This window comes from Pantherophis guttatus, chromosome 4 (assembly GCF_059756535.1).
Source record: "Pantherophis guttatus breed Tessera chromosome 4, ASM5975653v1, whole genome shotgun sequence".
Lineage (NCBI taxonomy): Eukaryota > Metazoa > Chordata > Lepidosauria > Squamata > Colubridae > Pantherophis > Pantherophis guttatus.
In genome coordinates this window covers 57,973,334-57,990,392 of record NC_142066.1, presented here as the reverse complement: position 1 = coordinate 57,990,392, position 17,059 = coordinate 57,973,334, and the positions used below count along the sequence as shown (strand labels likewise).

The window sequence follows — 17,059 nt, the reverse complement described above, 5'->3', positions numbered from 1 at the left end:
GAGAAAAAGTAAAAACTGGAAAAGTAAATTGCAGAGAAGATTAGGGGGCCAGATGAAGACTTAAACGTTCATCTGCTTCCCATTGACTCCCTCTTCCACGTGCTTCAGTTCCTTGCATTTGCCTGCATTTAACATACAATCAATAGTATTACATAAAATCATGATGAAGGACTGACATCAGGGAATGACTGGAATAGTAGCGGAGAGTTACAAATAAATCATTAATGGCCATTTCACCTGAGCATTAATGTATTACTTATTCATTATAGTAAAATGACTTTATCAATTTCCAATGAATTTTTTATGAAAAAGTTTATGAATTCTTGTCCAAAAAATATAGCCAAATGTCTTTTAGATATATGCAATTCATATTCCAACTACTTTTCAATACAGCAGTTAAATGAGAGGTATGAATGGTTGTAAATTGTTCAATAAAGTGAAATCGGTTTGTAAAATATCTTCTGTATTACAATGTGGTATTTTCAGGAAGATTTTACATTTAAATAGAAGCGAACTTATAAAAAAACCAAATGAGATAAAATAAATTAATCCAAGAGCAATCAATTCACAGCTTAAACAAATATATATTATTTATTTTTTAATTTTTGGATTAGATTCCATACATAAATCTATTTTAAATTTTAGGCATTTAGCATTCTACCTGTTACCAATTCAAATTTTTAAACATTAATATAAAATAGAAACTGATTGTATTTTGTTCTCTCAGGTTTAACATTGCATATTCATTTCATTTGACTCTTCATTTGAATTTAGAAACTTCTTCTCCAGAATATGGCTTCTGCAATGTAGGAGTTTTTGGCTTTCTTTGAACAGCTTCAAGTTCATCACATAAGTGGCCACGGCCAGAACAAAAATTTATTATGTTCCCATCATATTGGCTCATCCAGAATAGCCAGAATTGATAAAGTCTATTATCATTAGTCTCATTTGAACAGCTTTCTTGATGTTAGTCTCCACAGACATTCACATTCATGACAACAGTTAAAATGCAACCCTCTGCACAATCTACTCATATATCAATTGAAGTTGGAAAACCAAATATGAAGCATCTGCTAAAAATAAATAGTGTTACTTCACTGATGAAATGTTACATTTGAGCAAAGTGCATGCATCCTTCTCCCTTCATCTCTCTATACCAGGGGTGGGCAACTGTGGCCCTTTTACAATCTGTGGACTTCAACTCCCAGAATTCCTGAGACAGCCAAGCTGGCTCAGGAATTCTGGGAGTTGAAGTCCACAGGTTGTAAAAGGACCACAGTTGCCCACCCCTGCTCTATACAATCCCAAATCTTTTCTGGCGATTGGGATCTCACACGGCTGGAGATGCAAAAGTAAGAGAAACCAAAAAAAGACCTGTCCTATCATTTGAAATCTATTTGTATGATACTGGTTATCACAAACATAAAAGTTTATGAAGACCCATCTAAGTGCAAGAATTTCCTTACTCCCTAGAAGCTGTTCTTAAACTACAATCTAGGTTTTATTTTTGCTTTGTGAAAGACCCATTTTGCCTTCATATATTCCTATTGTTTGCTTTTTGTTTACGGCGATGAGCTTCAATCTCCCGTTGGAAGACCAGCAGACCTAGCTGGTCATGAGAAGCTTCATTCATAGCTTTAGACTGGATGCACATCTTGTATTGTTCTGGTGTCAGCTCATCTAAGCAATGCTTTTCATGCCAGAGGTGGAAAAGTCCCCGGACTGGTGTCCTGATAACCATGAGGTTGCTGTGAAGATATTTACGGTACAGTTGTACATCTTCTCCTCCCCATCCTTTAATGTCAAGATCAAACCCTCCTAATGAGAAAAGAAAGAGCGGCAGCATTTACAATAAATAGAAAGATGAATTAGGCTTTGATTGGAAAAGAACTACAGTTTTGGGAAAGTCATTCTGCCTGCAGGCATTCATGAGTAGGCAAGAGTAGATGAAATATGCACTACAATGTCACAACACAAGTTCCACCTCTTGCATACTTGCATGTTTTGTGGCAATAAAGTGGGAAAGGGCAGAGCTTGTGTTATGCTGTCACAATGTATTTTTCACCACTTTGGCACCATTATGGTTTGGATGCCCATGTTCTGCCTGCTGCAATTATTTCATTTATTTCATATCCAAGAACAGACAGTTTTTGGTTTCCAACCACTCATTCAGCATCTATTCAAAGTTATAATAACACTGAAAAACAAGACTTACAACTAGTCCTCAAAGTTGCAACCAGCACAGTATCCATGAGGTCACCTCAATGCAATTCAAGTGCTTGGCTATTGGTGTGCCAGTAGGAAGTTGAGTCACAGTTACATGACATCATGCTTAATGACTGTGCCACTTAGTGACTGCATTAGAAGTCCATATTGCCATTGGTGAGTGAAGACTACATGTATTAACAAAACCATTAATGTTTTAACAGCCCCCAATATTACTCATATCTCTCTCTTTACTTTGTTTCAAGATTAAAAGCAGATAAGGACATTACTTTGCTTTGAAATCTATTTTTGTTGGTTTCTTAATCCATGTGTACACATTTAGCAGAAGTTCATATTTCCTCACATTTTAGTCAGAGAAAAACTTCATGTTGTTGTTAATATACTGTTTAGAACAAGTAGTCAGAGTGGACTTGTTTTTTGCCATACTGAAAAAATAATATTCCATTACATATCTGAACGTTTGCTTTGATACAACAATAAATAACCCAACAGAAAAACTGAATTAAGTACTATTTAAAACAAAGAGGCCACAGGAACATTATACTCTGAGTAAACATTGTCATTATATAATAAAGTAAGACATGAACTATTTCCAGATTTATAGTTAGAAAAGTTCAATATTTTATAGCAAAAAATACAGGTTATGTATAATACCCCTGAATCAATTTGCAAAATCCACCTTACTTTCAATATTTCCAAGTTGAATTTTACTAATTTATTAATAACGAAATATGGAGTTCCATGAAATTGTGATGAATTTGGAAAATAAATATTAGTTAAATAAAAAAGGATTTCTGGACATGGAATAAAATGGCAAAAACATTAATAAAGTTACATTAATAAAAATTGGGAGAGTTCTGGAAATGAGAATATCCCTCAGAAATCCTGTTTCAAGAATGTTTATACCTGAAATGATATTGTAGGGACATAATAATAGTACAATAGGTAGAATTACTATTAATAATAACTTGCTGGTGCTGTTTTGCTTCTGTAAGAATTGCTTTGCTAAGAATTAGAGTTGCATCTGCTATTTGTTTCTACCAGTGATCTAACTCCTGTTTTTGTGTACAGGTCAGCGCCTGGTGCAGGTTATGTCATGGCTTGGCAGGAATACATCGGGCAAATACCTGTGTTGCTAAGCATCCAGCCCCTCTGTTGCTAAGCACTCAGCCCCCCTGTTCCTTGCTGCACAGCCAATGCAGGGCTACAAGGAAGGCATGGGCTAAGGGGCCAGAATTGGGTACTAAGCTTATGCCTCTGAAAGTATAAAAGGAAGCCATACCTTCCCCAAGTTGTGACTATTCCTCACTTGCATTGTATCTGTATGTTCTGGTTATAGTTTCACCCAGTATTTTGTTTTTGGCCAAAAATAAAATCTGTCCCTTTTTGCAATCCTCATCTTGAATCTCACTCTCTTTGGCATCTCAGTGGCTTGGGGAAACTTCTGGGACCTTACAATATCATGTTTTTTTTCTTTTTCTTTTTTTGCTTTAATTTATATGCCGCCCTTCTCCGGAGACTCAGGGCGGCTTACAATACATTAAGCAATAGCCTTCATACTTTTGTATATTTATACAAAATCAGGTTAGTGCCCCCACAATCTGGGTCCTCATTTCATCTACCTTTGAAAGGATGGAAGGCTGAGTAAACCTTGAGCCTGGTGAGATTTGAGCTTGCAGTAATTGCAAGCAGCAGATGTTAATAACAGTGCTTTAGTCCACTGTACTACAGGCTCTTCTTTCTTTCAATGAGTATTTTTTATTTAATCAATGGTTATAGATTGTAAAGGTAGGTTGGTTTGCTTAAATATTGAATATACTAACATTAAAGGATAAGTTAGTTCAAAGTGATTATGTAGCTGTGTACACCTTCCCCATATCAAAAAATAACCTCAAATGGGTCAATAATAAACAAAAAAAGAGAGACAGTATTCTGGCACTGATGCCTGGCAAATTTGAACAAGCATAGTATCTTACACTTCAAATCAGCTTTTGTGCCAAAAGCCGAGGTGGGCGGGCAGTGCTGCAATCAGTTCATAGATGAAGATGCAGTCATTTTGGAATTAATCTTTATTAAGTTAAAAGAGGCTGTCTTTAGCTATAGCCTATTATTTCTTTTTGAAGATCTGTGCCATATTGGAGATTTCTTCTTGTTAAGCAACAAGGAAGAAGGCTGCTAAGGCAAGTTAAAATGAAGAGGTGTGGACTATCTTTTTTTTAAAAAAAAAAAGATGGAGAAATATAAGGGCAGAAAGTTGTGGTTCCAGTTTATTATTTTTAGTAATCTGTAGCTTGGTCTGCTTTGCTGTGGGTGGCTAAAACGATAACTTTCAGATTTTTATGATTCCTGATTGGTCAGCAATTTTTAAGCAACTTACAAAAAAACTACTTTTTAGAGATATATTTGAAAAATCTTTAAATAAAATCCATCAGTTCATAGAACAGCTATGTTCCAAGGATGTTAAAAAGAGTACTTAAACTACTTCAGAGATGCAAATATGTATAGAAAGTTACCAAATCACTGAGGGAATTTCACAAGTAACTGATAATGCAGAGGAGTCCATTGTAATTTTTGAATATAAATCTGACACCAATTTTTATTATGATGGTTTAAATAGAAGCTTCCCAGCACAATTGAAAGAAGAGCTCCAAGAAAATTTGCAGTTTTTAAAAGGAAAAGTTTCGGACTTTTTCCTCATGGATATTAGTAAGGTTGATAAATCCTTGAGAAAAAGAGAAGTTTATAACTACCTTCATAAACATTCCAGAAAAGAAAAAGATTTTATTCCAGAAAGACAAGCTTAGTATTAGCAAGTATTAGCTTTAAAAAATCTAGAGCTTTAAAAAGGATGTATACAAGAAAAAATATTATTCTATGAGAGTAATTTGGAGAGAGCAATCTAAATTACTTTATGGAATACTTTATTCCATAAAGACATTATCTTACGCTTCGAATCAGCTTTTGTGCCAAAAGTTGAGGTCGGGACCGGGGGGGGGGGTGGGGGGGAGGCAGTGCTGCAATCAATTCATAGATGAAGATGAGGCCATTTATGAAGATAAATTTAGTAATCTAAATTTAATGAGTTAATTGGAATTTTATTGGTCTGAAAATGAACTTTAAAGTATGCTAAGAGGAAGTTTAAAAAGATGTATTAGAATGTTTTAATTTTAGAAATGTTTTTAAAGAAAAGCTTAGTGTTTAAAAATGGATGATTTTAAGTTTAAAGAACCTGAAAGAATACAGTGAATTTTGTTAATATAAATGGTGATAGTTTATAAAGATTATTAAATGCAAAAAGAAATACATAATTGTTTCACCAGCAGGGAAGATAAAGCAGTAATGGTTAAATTGATTGTTCTATTCAAAGAGCAGAATATATTTATGTTTTTTATTTGGATATCACTTCTGGATTTTGTGCTTGTGCTTAAAAAATGACACTTTCACTTTGCCGATTAGATAGATCTGTTGTTATAGGCTAGTTATATACTAATGTGTAAAAGTAAAAAGTTGAAGTTGTAATGTTGCTATCTTGTACTGTGCTAAAAAGAGTCGAAAGTCAACACCTTTTTCTTTCTTCTCTTGTACCCCATATTTTTTTCCTCTTTCTTTTGTCTTAATTTCCTATTTTTCTTTATATTTTATACATTGATAAAACAATAAAAGTTATATGTAAAAAAAGCAGAGTGTCTTACCAATATTGATGTAATCAGAACGAAATTGACAAGTCATTCCAAACCCAAAGTCTCTCCAAAATCCTGTCTCTTTTTTTATTACCTGGAAGAAACAAGATATGTTTTAGCTTCAATTAAATTAAATCCCTTTTGATTTAATTCTTATTTTTGGCCCAGTGCAAATCTGCAGGTTGCATTGCATTGATCTCCTAATCAATGAGAGGCAGATCTTTTAAGTTGTTAAACCTCTCGTATTGCCAGTAAGGATTTATAAAAATGAAAATTGCCTTATCTAGAGACAAGATTTGCTCATATTTTTCACAGTTTTTTTCTCTCTTACTGGAGGAATAATAAAGGGACTTTAGCATTGTAATGAATAAAAGTCAGTGGTTTTCTGGCATCTTTTTCTACATTGCCACCATTAGAGAAATACAGAAAATCATTTTTTCTTCAGATATTCCAGAATGTGATTTCTTTTTTAATTTCTTAAAAATTTTATTGGCAGTTAATGCATACCTCCTCAGTATTACACCCATATTGTTTTGGGGGTAAATTCTGTATAAGGAAGTGAGCTGCATTTGACATCCTGAAATAACACTCACTGGAACTAAACTCAAGGCCATCTAACTGATCATTCTCAGACTTCAACTCTCAGAAGTCTTTGCATCCTAACTAGTGTATATTGCATACCATTTTTAGAATCTACAATAAGATGTGATGTAAAAAAGAAATAGCATAAAGCTTTAGATTATTCAAATATAAACTAACATTGTGTATTTATTTATACCTGTATCAAGCTCCTCACTAGGCCTACCCTACCCAAAGTGACAAACTCCTTATATTATTAAATTTCTAACTGATATAAATAATAGAGATAGTAAATGAATAACTGCAAATCTGTTAATTTTATTTTCTTAGAATTATTAACATTAAACCAAAAAAGAATGAAAGGAAAAATAAAAAGCCTGCTTTTCTAGAGTTTAAAATAATAATAGTAGTATATCATACTATTCTACTAAAGTCCCTTTTGTCGGACTCCCTGCAGCCAGCGACAATCCCCAATCGCCCGGTGTGTTCCCACAGACAGAGCCTCCTCAGGGTGCTGTCGGCCAGACAGTGTCGGCTTGCGACCCCCAGGGGGAGAGCTTTCTCTGTGGGCGCTCCCACCCTCTGAAACCAACTTCCTTTGGAGCTCCGAATGGCCCCTGACTTTCGCTCGTTCCGCCGCGATTTGAAGACCTGGTTGTTCCGCAGCCTGGACTGATGGTTTTTTTTTTTTTAATGAATTTTAAATTGTTTTAAATCGGAACTTTAATTTTATATCGCTTTTAATGAGGAACTATGCATTTTTAGTGTTGTGAGCCGCCCTGAGTCCTCGGAGATAGGGCGGCATATAAATTGCATAAAATAAATAAATAAAATAAATAAATACTATTCAATCTTCAAACAATGAGTTAAACCTAAACTATACAAATATGGAAATAAAAGGTATAAATGTATTCCAGTGTCATTTTAAAATAGAATAATAGGTACTCTGTTCAAATATTTTAAAAATCAATAAAACTGTTGCATGGCCAATAAAATACTTATCAATTAGTTATTTCTAATTAATGGTCCAAGGCTTTTAAAATGGTGCCGTTAAGAGAAGCCTTCTGCATAATCAACAAGAATGGGTGGCCATCACTAGAAAAAAACCCACCAGTCTCTGATGCTTTTTGATTTAGAATTTAGATTATTTACCTTAAAAGAGAAGCTAATAAGTGTATTTGCTGGCAGTAATCTTAAAGTACTGGCAAGTTCATATGGGCATGGGTTGATTAAAAAATATTTTATGTTTTATGTTTTTTTCTACATTCATGTGCTTTCCAGAATCTACCGCCGTTGGGTGGTCAATACATTTAAACAAATAAAAATAAACTTGTATAGAATTGATGTATTATATCTGGACTATCAGCTTCCAGTAAACATCTTTAAGCAGACGTATTCTCCAACACTTAAAGTTTCCAGGCTGTCTTCAAAAGCAGCCTTATGCAGAATGTATTGAAAAGCTCTCTTTTCCAAGTACATGTATGTTTGAGGCTCAAATCTCATTCCTTAAGTAAATTTGCAGTTACACTATTAACTCAGAATGGAAAAAGGCTTCAGCAAATACTGCTGAGTTTTAAAGAATTTTCAGTTTGTGGATTTGGTTGAACAACCAATTACCTACCAGCTGTTGTTTTAAGGGTGGAATGGAATCATGATGTCCATATATTAGACTTGGATTGTACTGGCTGAAAAGAACAGGATAGAATACTTTCTTTCCTAGAAATAAGAGTTGGAAAAAATATGGTCATTTTCTGCTAAATCTGCTCTTGAATATTTTGAAGATTTCAGAGCAATGAGTAGATGTAGACACAGTAAGAGAAATTATGTTTCTATAGGAAACAATCTAAATGCTACATTTTTAAATATATTTAAGTAAAAAGAGAGAATTGAAAGTATGATTTACACGTTAACACCTGTATGTGTGCCTTTGTGTCACTGTTGACTCCTAGGAACTGCCTAGCAAAGTCCCTGCAGTTTTCTTGGTAACAGTTCAGAAATGCCTTGCCATGGTCTCCTTCTTAAGGCTGAGAGAGAGTGACTGGCCAAGGTCATCCAGCTGACTTCATACCTAAGGTGAGACTAGAAGTTGTGATTTTCTGGTTTCTATAATATGGCTCTAAATAACACATATTTCCTCTAAAATTAAAGAGGGTTCTAGCTTTTGCAGCAGATCTCCCACATGCACATATACACAAAGTCCCAGAGCTCCACAGTCCTTAAAATTAAATTTTCATTCATATTTAGGTTTTATTATGCCTTAGCTTGCTGTATTTCCGGTATGGATTTATGGGATTTTTCTCAAAGGTGCTTTTTCAAAAGTTAACTAGATTGTTTTTTCCTTGAGGAAGAAGTAAACATTTTGTTTCTCATCCAAGAAACTTCATCAGTTGTGATGGTGGGGGGATGAAAAGATAGGTACTGACAATTGAGACTGAATGGTGGTGGGATGGAAGGATGGGTTCTGACCAGATGTTGGGGTGGGGTGCGGAGATGGAAGGATTGCATTTCTTTGCAGTCATTGTTAGCACTCTCTGAGAGCTCTTGAGGCCACTTGGGTGTTTATTTGTGCCCTTAGGGTCACTTGAATTAGAGTGCAATTGGTTGTGGAATCTTCTGAGAACTGCTACAAGGGCTGCATTGTAGACTGGAGATAAGTGGTGTCTTATCCCTCCTCCTCTGTTGAGAGAGGACTGCTCAATGTTAACATAAATAGTCTCTTTTATTCCTCTTTAAAACCAATGATTCTTTCTATCCAAAATGTGGTTTTCACTGTCTTCAAAGGTAACCTTTAATGGACTGCTGAATTTTGTCCTTATGGGTTTGATCTCCTATGTTGTGCCATGCACTTGTGAAGTGGTTGTTTTCCTTCACCAATATACAGATGGCACATGTCTCACTGAATTGTATTGCATATATCACATCACACTCAATGTGTGTCTAGGTTTTTTATCCTTGGGGTAGATAAGCTTCTGCCTTAGTGTGTTCTTGGGTTGAAAGTGTACATGTGTGTTGTATTGGTTGAAAATTTTCCTGAGCTTCTCAGATATTCCTGCAATGTAGGGAATGACAACATTACTACGTTTATTGTTCTATTCTTTGCCTGTAATGGAGGAGCTCCTGCTGTATCTATTTCTGGATTTAGGCTTATTTTATAATTTAGTTTTCAGCCAGACCTAGGAAATGTTCCAAAGACAAAAGGAAACATAGACTCAGCTGTTTGCATTAAAAAAATGAAAATCACCTGAGAGGGGAACTTTCCGAATTATATCTCAAAATTTGATATTCATGGATTTCAGATGTCTCTGCCCATTTACCTGGATCAACAGGTCCAGATTTTTCTTTAACTGTTCTAGTGACTGAATCACTCAGAATGACTTCCATCCTCCCTCATTATTACAATGATTATCATATTTATAGGGAAGAATACTTCCCATGATCATTACAGATGATGGCTATATACATTGTCTAATTTTTGAAATGCATACAGGAGAAATTAGCTGAGCTTTCAGGTTATATTTACAGTTTTGCTAGAGGGAGCTGGCAGACTTCTGAAGGAATATATGTGTGAAGTATCTTCAATATTAAAAAGAATAACAAACTTATGGTACAAATTGAATTTTTGTCCATTATATCATGAATGAATAACTGTACCTGGTTGTGTGTTTAATCTACATGTGTTCAGGAATTCCATTGTGAAATGTATATCCACATCACAGAAAAAAAGTACAACATTGGTTCCTTTCCAAAATCTTGCACCCACATCCAGACCTTTCCCCCTGGAGAACACTTCATCCAGCTGAATAAATGTGTAATTTCTGAAATTAGCTGATCTGTAAGGAAAAAATATATTTAAGTTTTATCTGCCTTTCACCACAGTTATCGTTTTCGGGATTCCTCTGTTAAAATACTGAAGTTTGCAGATGATTCAAGACAACAATGAATCTGCATACAGACGGGAGGTTGAACAACTAGCCTTGTGGTGCAACCAGAACAATCTTGAACTAAATACATTCAAAACTGTAGAAATGGTGGTGGATTTTAGAAGAAAACCTCCTATACTACCACCTCTTACAATACTAGACAACACAGTATTAACAGTAGAGACCTTCAAGTTTCTAGGTTCTATCATATCTCAAGACTTAAAATGGACACCTAACATCAAAAACATCATCAAAAAATCTTAACAAAGAATGTTCTTTCTGCGCCAACTCAGAAAGCTCAAACTGCCCAAGGAGCTGCTGATTCAGCAGAGGAATTATTGAGTCTGTCATCTGCACCTCCATAACTATCTGGTTTGGCTCTGCAACCAAACAAGACAGACACAGACTTCAACAATTAGAACTGCAGAAAAAACAATTGCTACCAACCTGCCTTCCATTGAGTACCTGTATACTGCACGAGTCAAAAAGAGGGCTGTGAAAATATTTACAGACCCCTCACACCCTGGACATAAATTGTTTCAACTTCTACCCTCAAAATGATGCTATAGGACACTACACACCAGAACAACTAGGCACAAGGACAGTTTTTTCCTGGATGCCATCAGTCTGCTTAACAACTAATTCCCACAACACTGTCAAATAATGTACTAAGATTGTATTACTATTATTCTTCTCTTCCTTTCTAATATCTATCTCTTCCCACTTATTACTATAGCCATGTTGCTTATATCTTTTAATTTATATTGTTTTTGTTTCCTAGTACGATTTGATAGCTTATTAGTAACCTTGACTATCACGAAGTGTTGTATCTTTTTATTCTTAATTAATGTATTTTATTCTCCTTATGTACACTGAGAGCATATACAGCAAAGACAAATTCCTTGTGTGTCCAATCACACTTGGCCAATAAAGAATTCCATTCTATTCTATTCTATTCTATTCTATTCTATTCTATTCTATTCTATTCTATTCTATTCTATTCTATTCCATTCCATTCCATTCCATTCCATTCCATTCCATTCTTACATAATTTTTATTCTAAGAAAAACAGAGTCTTAGTGATTAATACGTTTATCATGATCGGCTCTTATATGCAGGAAAGGAAATCCTCAATCGAATGGCTTGGGCCATCATTCAGCTCTATTGCTCTTACAGCCTAGTGTCACTTTATAGTAAGCAACAAGCTCTGTTAGTTGCCAAAATTACCTCTTGAAATGCCTCAGTAACATTCAGTTGAAGGAAAATATGATGCAAATCAAATGGCTGTTGAAATATGGGATTGGGGCCAGACTTCTTAGAGCAATCAAGTGAACTCTGTAGGAGGTTGTTTGTTTCTGTTGAAAGCAATCGATCTAATCTAACAATGGTTTAGTGTGGACTCATTCCATTATTACTGGAAAAGGTAGATGGGCTTAAGAATTTATTAAAAAATCTGTTGTATAATCTGCGGTATAATGGAAGCTCTATAATACAGAGAGAAATCAATAGGACAGCTTGCCTCCTTGTGGCTGTTCCATTGCTGCAGGTTTCCAAGACAAAGAAAAAAGAGATAATGCCTTTTAAAATTAAAACAATGTATTTTGGACAATGTATTTTGCTGAAAATAGATGAAAGGATATGGTTCTTCCCAGATTCTAATTAATGTTAGAGGAGAAAAAAAAATCTAATTAAGATTTTATTCTTGTCAGTGCAGGACAAATTATCTGAATGATGATGATTTGTCAATAACAATTTTGAGAAGAATTTTGCTTATAGCATTTCCAGTATTGTTTAAGGATACTTCTAAGCCCACAGAGATTGCTCAGTTGTTCTTTTCTGCTTAGAGGTGATTAGAATTACAAGGCAAAGATTTCAGCCAAACAACAATAGGACTTCCAGATTATCCTGAGACTTGCCACTTCTTATTTTTTTAAATGTTAACCATTAATGAGAAGAGTAGAATCAGGAAATCCACCTTTTCTTTTGGTTTCTAAATTAAAAATGACATTAAGTCAAATGTTTTACTCACTTGGATATGTTTTCTAGGATTCCTTTGACTTTGCTCATTTGTTCAGTTCCAAAGTACACTACAGTCAGGTGAATTCTTCCATCTTGCTGCATAGCCACCTCCCTAAAATAAATATCAGGTGGCAGATAATAAGCATATTTTCTTACAACTATAATTTGTAACTCCTTATATAGTCACACTACACCTTACCTTCATTCATTGACTTATCTTTATCTGTACCCACAAAGCAGATATGTAAACCATTTTGAGGTTGACTATTCTGATCCCAAAATGGTTTACTAGGAACCTGGAACACCTATTCTCACTAACATATTCCAACATCGATACTGGTAATTTCAAACTTATAGACATTTTTTGTGCATGCCTTTGAATCTATGTTAAATCTTGGCAAGTGCCTGAACAAGGCCCTGCAGTTTCTTGGCAAGATTTCAGAAGTGGTTTGCTATTGCCAGCTTCCAAGGGCTGAAAGAAAGTGACTACCCAATTTCACCTAGTTGGCTTTGTGCTGAAGGAAGGACAAAATTCAGTCTTCTGGTTTCTATCCTGCTGCCTTAACCATGCACCAAATAGGCTCTCTATAAAAAGTGCTCCAACCTAAAAATCAATGTTTTAACTTTCATTCTTAATAAAATATTTCTTGGTCAGATTTTTTCAATCTTTAAAGCAAGACATACCATCTATTTGTGTAAACATTTCACAAAATATTAACAGGGCTTTTAAAATATCGCAGTGAATCTGACTGCATAGATCACTGAATAGCTGCAGACCATTATTTTCAGCATTTGAACGGACAGATAAGTGATTTACTCTGATATTTACGCTTTCCTGTATGCATGCAGTCTTAATGCAAATTGTTAAACAGATTCTTGAAGTCTGTTACCGCAAATGGAGAAAGCCAGTATAGTGGCAGCCAAATGATGAGAGGCCAAATCTACTTCTCCCTTATATTTCCAAACCATAATTAGATATATGTGCTCCGTTTTCACACCATACTGTATTAAGCTGTGGTGTGTTTAGATATAATTGGTTCAATAAGGCACCAGTTGGGTTGGCACATTGTACTAAGCCACATATCATGGCAACCAAATTACAATGAGCTGAGGTCACATAACATGTTAAGCCAAACCAAACAAATCACATTACATGAATCAGACAAAGAACTGGCTAACAGCACTTTGGAATGCACAGGGTCTCTCCTCTCTCTATTTCTAATTAGACACTGCCTAGTTTCAATTGACTCTGGGAGGCAGAGAGCATAAACAATAGAATAACACAACATAATAAATATACAATTCAGAAAAAAAGCATAGCAATACAGAGATGGCAGTTCCAGTCAACACAACATATCCAATATGTAACAAGGATTACCAAACATCCTAGCTCAAAGCCTGGGAGAAGACCCAGATTTTAAAAGCCCTCTAAATGTCATCATGGTGGGAGCCTCATTCTAGAGGGCAGACTGTATGACAGAAAAGCAGGATTCTGGGGTCCTGACAGATGGCATTGCTTGATTAAAGGAATCTGGAGTGTGACTGTCCTGTTTGAATGAATTGTCCAGGCCAATACCACAGGACATGGATGATTCCCTGAAGTAGCCAAGTAACCAAGCTCTATGCCATGTAGGGTTTTATATAATAAATTTGCACCTTGAATTGCACTCAGAAGCAAACTGGAAAACAGTGCATAGTATGTGGGAAAGACTTTGGGAGATAGGGTGAAGAGATGCTGCCTAGGGAATGGTCAGGTAAGAAACAACATAGTCCATAGCTGGATAGCAGGTGGAACAAGAGGCTCAGAAGGGATCATCCCTAGTTTCTTTGGCTGTAAAGAAGACTGGAGGAGCATTATAGTGATGTCAACTTTATCAGCAAGATGAGACAGGAAACACAACCAGACAAGTTAATTCTATCTATTGTTCCGCTACGTTAACCAGATCTTACAAGTCTGCAAATACAATTCCTCCATCTTTTTCTGAATAAGTACATGGATTAATGTGCCACCTTTATCCTGACTCTGTCACAGATTCTCCACCAGTACAACTAATGGTATCTATGTATTGAATCACTGCTTGAACCTGAGCAGAACAGGTCTTAATAATCTGCTTCTTCCAGGGTTCTCATCAACTGCAAATTATTTTCTTAACAATGTTCCCTAAAAAAAAAGGAAAAGTTGGAGACAGGGCAATAATTATCTAAAACAGTTGGATTCAAGGATGGCTATATTCTTACTCAAAGAGGCCAAAACCAAGCACAGATTCAACCACAGGTCATCTTCCTGGCCACGTTCAAGAGGGAGCCTGGACCAGTTGAGCAGAGATCATTGTCTACTTCCTCAAGAATCACTGGTTCAAACTCCCATCGCAGTTCATACCACAAATTAGGCTCTAGCCATCTTGGAAAGATTTGCCTAGCCAGAGTTCAAATCAGAGCATGTCTGAGCAACTTTCACCAGAAGCTTGAATATTTCTCACTGGTTTGATATGAGTAGCAGTTCTACTCAGAGATTTTGTTTTCACAAATCTTCCTAATCATAGCTAACTTAGCCATAACAAATAATTCTGAGTGATAAAATTTGAGATCATGCTTTACACTAAGATTAAGTCCAATATGTTAACCAATAATGTAGTTTGTTACAAGAAAAATTATTGGCTAATTATGCACTATCATGTTGTTGTCTTCACTTACCTACATCATAGATAAATCTATCAAATTAATATTTTTTTAAATCTAACATTACAAAATAAATCTTCAAAACACAAACTCTAGGTACACTGCCCTACAACTTCTCATCTGCCATAAGAGTGCCCAACAGCAATGATACCAACCTGAAATTGTGCATAAATTGCTGAAACTTGCTGACCCTTTTTGCCAGTGGCACGATGACATTAATAAGAGTGTGGGCCATATTGAGGTTTTCATTTGCAACATTCATGATGGGGCCAAATGGTCTGAACAGAACAATACGCTTGAATTCATATTCTTTGTCTCCTTTGAATATCAACTCATATAGTGTGCCTTTATCTCTTTCAGTCCGGCGAATGCCTATTAGAAAAGAGAAGGCAATCATTAGCTAGAATTTCTAAAGCGGTAAAAATATTTTTATATATAATTCTCCTGATTTTATTTCTGTCATTTTAGCAGTAGGCATTTAAAATTTTATAATCTATTGACTTGTGAATTCCTTAGAAAGATATTCAGAAAGAAATTCAAGATATTTGGAAATCATGTATTACTACAAATTATCTAATTGCTCTGTTGCTTATTAGAAAATGTAAGACTAGCAAAAAATCATGAACAGTCTTTTGAGGACAGAAATACATGCAGCAACCTTATCTTCATTTAACCCACCCACAATTTCTTTATTCATTCTTAAGTGACTTCCCAGAAAACACACCTTCTATGAAATCAGAGATGGAGTATATTCGATGATTTATGCTGCTGTTACTCTTTGGCCTATTTAAAATCTCCAGACCTGATTCAATAGCTTCTGCCAATTCATCCTTCTTATCCTTGCGCACAGGCTTCTCCTCAGGATGACGTAAAAGTCCCATCTCCAATTGATAAATTTTTTGTTGGGTGAAGCTCTCAAAGGGCAGTGCAGCATATTCAGTTGGTAGCTTGATGCCAGTATGTATTTCTGCTTTGTCAATCTGGGAATGGAGGAACTGCATTAGGGCTTTCTGGGACTTCTCAGAGTTTCCTAGGTCTAGTCTAACCCCCAGCTTGTCAGTATCTTGACCTTGCATGTTCTTCAGTGGTTTACTCCTTTCCTGAAGCTTATCTTTCAGTTCAGCAATTTGTCTTTTCAGGCTATTGATATGGTCCCAATAATATTCTTCTCCTTTTTGTAGGATTGCCCGATATTCCTCTTTTCCTGTTGGGCTGTTAACTCCGAGGAATGCAGATAGCTGATGGTTACCTCCTGGAGTGCAGGTCAACATGTAGAACACAGATGCTGCACAGCAGAGGAACACAAGTATAGCTACTATTCGAGACAGCCATGCTATTATCCCACGACGAACCATCATCTGCTAAGCAGCTGGTGATACCCACATTCCTGTAACAGACTGAAATTTTCTGCCAGCTTTTTAGAACTCAGTTCAGAAGTTATACACATTGATACAACAGTTTTTGACTGATTAATTTCAATATAACATGCATACAATATGTGACAACTGGACAATGTTGCAAGGTCATATACAGTACTAAAACCTTCACTGAAAGACCAATGTTGGCATTTGAAGGATATCTGTTGATTGGGATAAAAATTGATAGTTGCCCACAGCAGAGAGAGAGAATGATCTGGAAGCCAAGCAAAAACATATTGGATTAATTCCCGTGTGAAGAAGCTTCATCTTCAGAAGAAGCAGTCATTGAATGGTGTGATTGATTCACATCTATTTGGCTACAACATACAGATCTGACAACCAAGAGATTCTTATTTACCTAGATTTTAAGATAATTGGCTTCATGTCTATAGGACAACTGGAAGGAATTCATAGTCTCTTGGTTTCTAGCTTAATACCTTGAGTACAGCAACAAACTAGCTGTCCAGTTTACAATTAATAATGATAACAGTGAGGATATCCTTTCCTTCTTTAAATAAAACCCACTGATGTACTTATA

At 35.6% G+C, this 17,059-nt stretch overlaps 1 protein-coding gene across 1 annotated transcript; it reads right to left on the bottom strand.

Annotated features, from left to right (window-relative positions):
- Nucleotides 1–567: 567 nt before the first annotated feature.
- CSGALNACT1 (chondroitin sulfate N-acetylgalactosaminyltransferase 1) lies at nucleotides 568–16,738 on the bottom strand. The gene is made up of 7 exons (XM_034416082.2): nucleotides 15,828–16,738; nucleotides 15,259–15,475; nucleotides 12,435–12,536; nucleotides 10,137–10,315; nucleotides 8,107–8,201; nucleotides 5,919–6,000; nucleotides 568–1,818 (listed from the first exon to the last, which is right to left on the bottom strand). Exons 1-7 carry the CDS (start codon nucleotides 16,459–16,461, stop codon nucleotides 1,535–1,537), a joined length of 1,593 nt encoding a protein of 530 aa, XP_034271973.1. The 5' UTR covers nucleotides 16,462–16,738; the 3' UTR covers nucleotides 568–1,534.
- Nucleotides 16,739–17,059: the final 321 nt, after the last annotated feature.

Coding starts and splice junctions, on each gene's coding strand:
- CSGALNACT1 (XM_034416082.2), bottom strand. CDS start 16,461: ATGATGGTTCGTCGTGGGATAATAGCATGGCTGTCTCGAATAGTAGCT. Junction 12,537..15,258: donor CAATTTATGCACAATTTCAG/GTTGGTATCATT, acceptor TATTTATTTTAG/GGAGGTGGCTATGCAGCAAG. Junction 10,316..12,434: donor ATCCTAGAAAACATATCCAA/GTGAGTAAAACA, acceptor TTTTCCTTACAG/ATCAGCTAATTTCAGAAATT.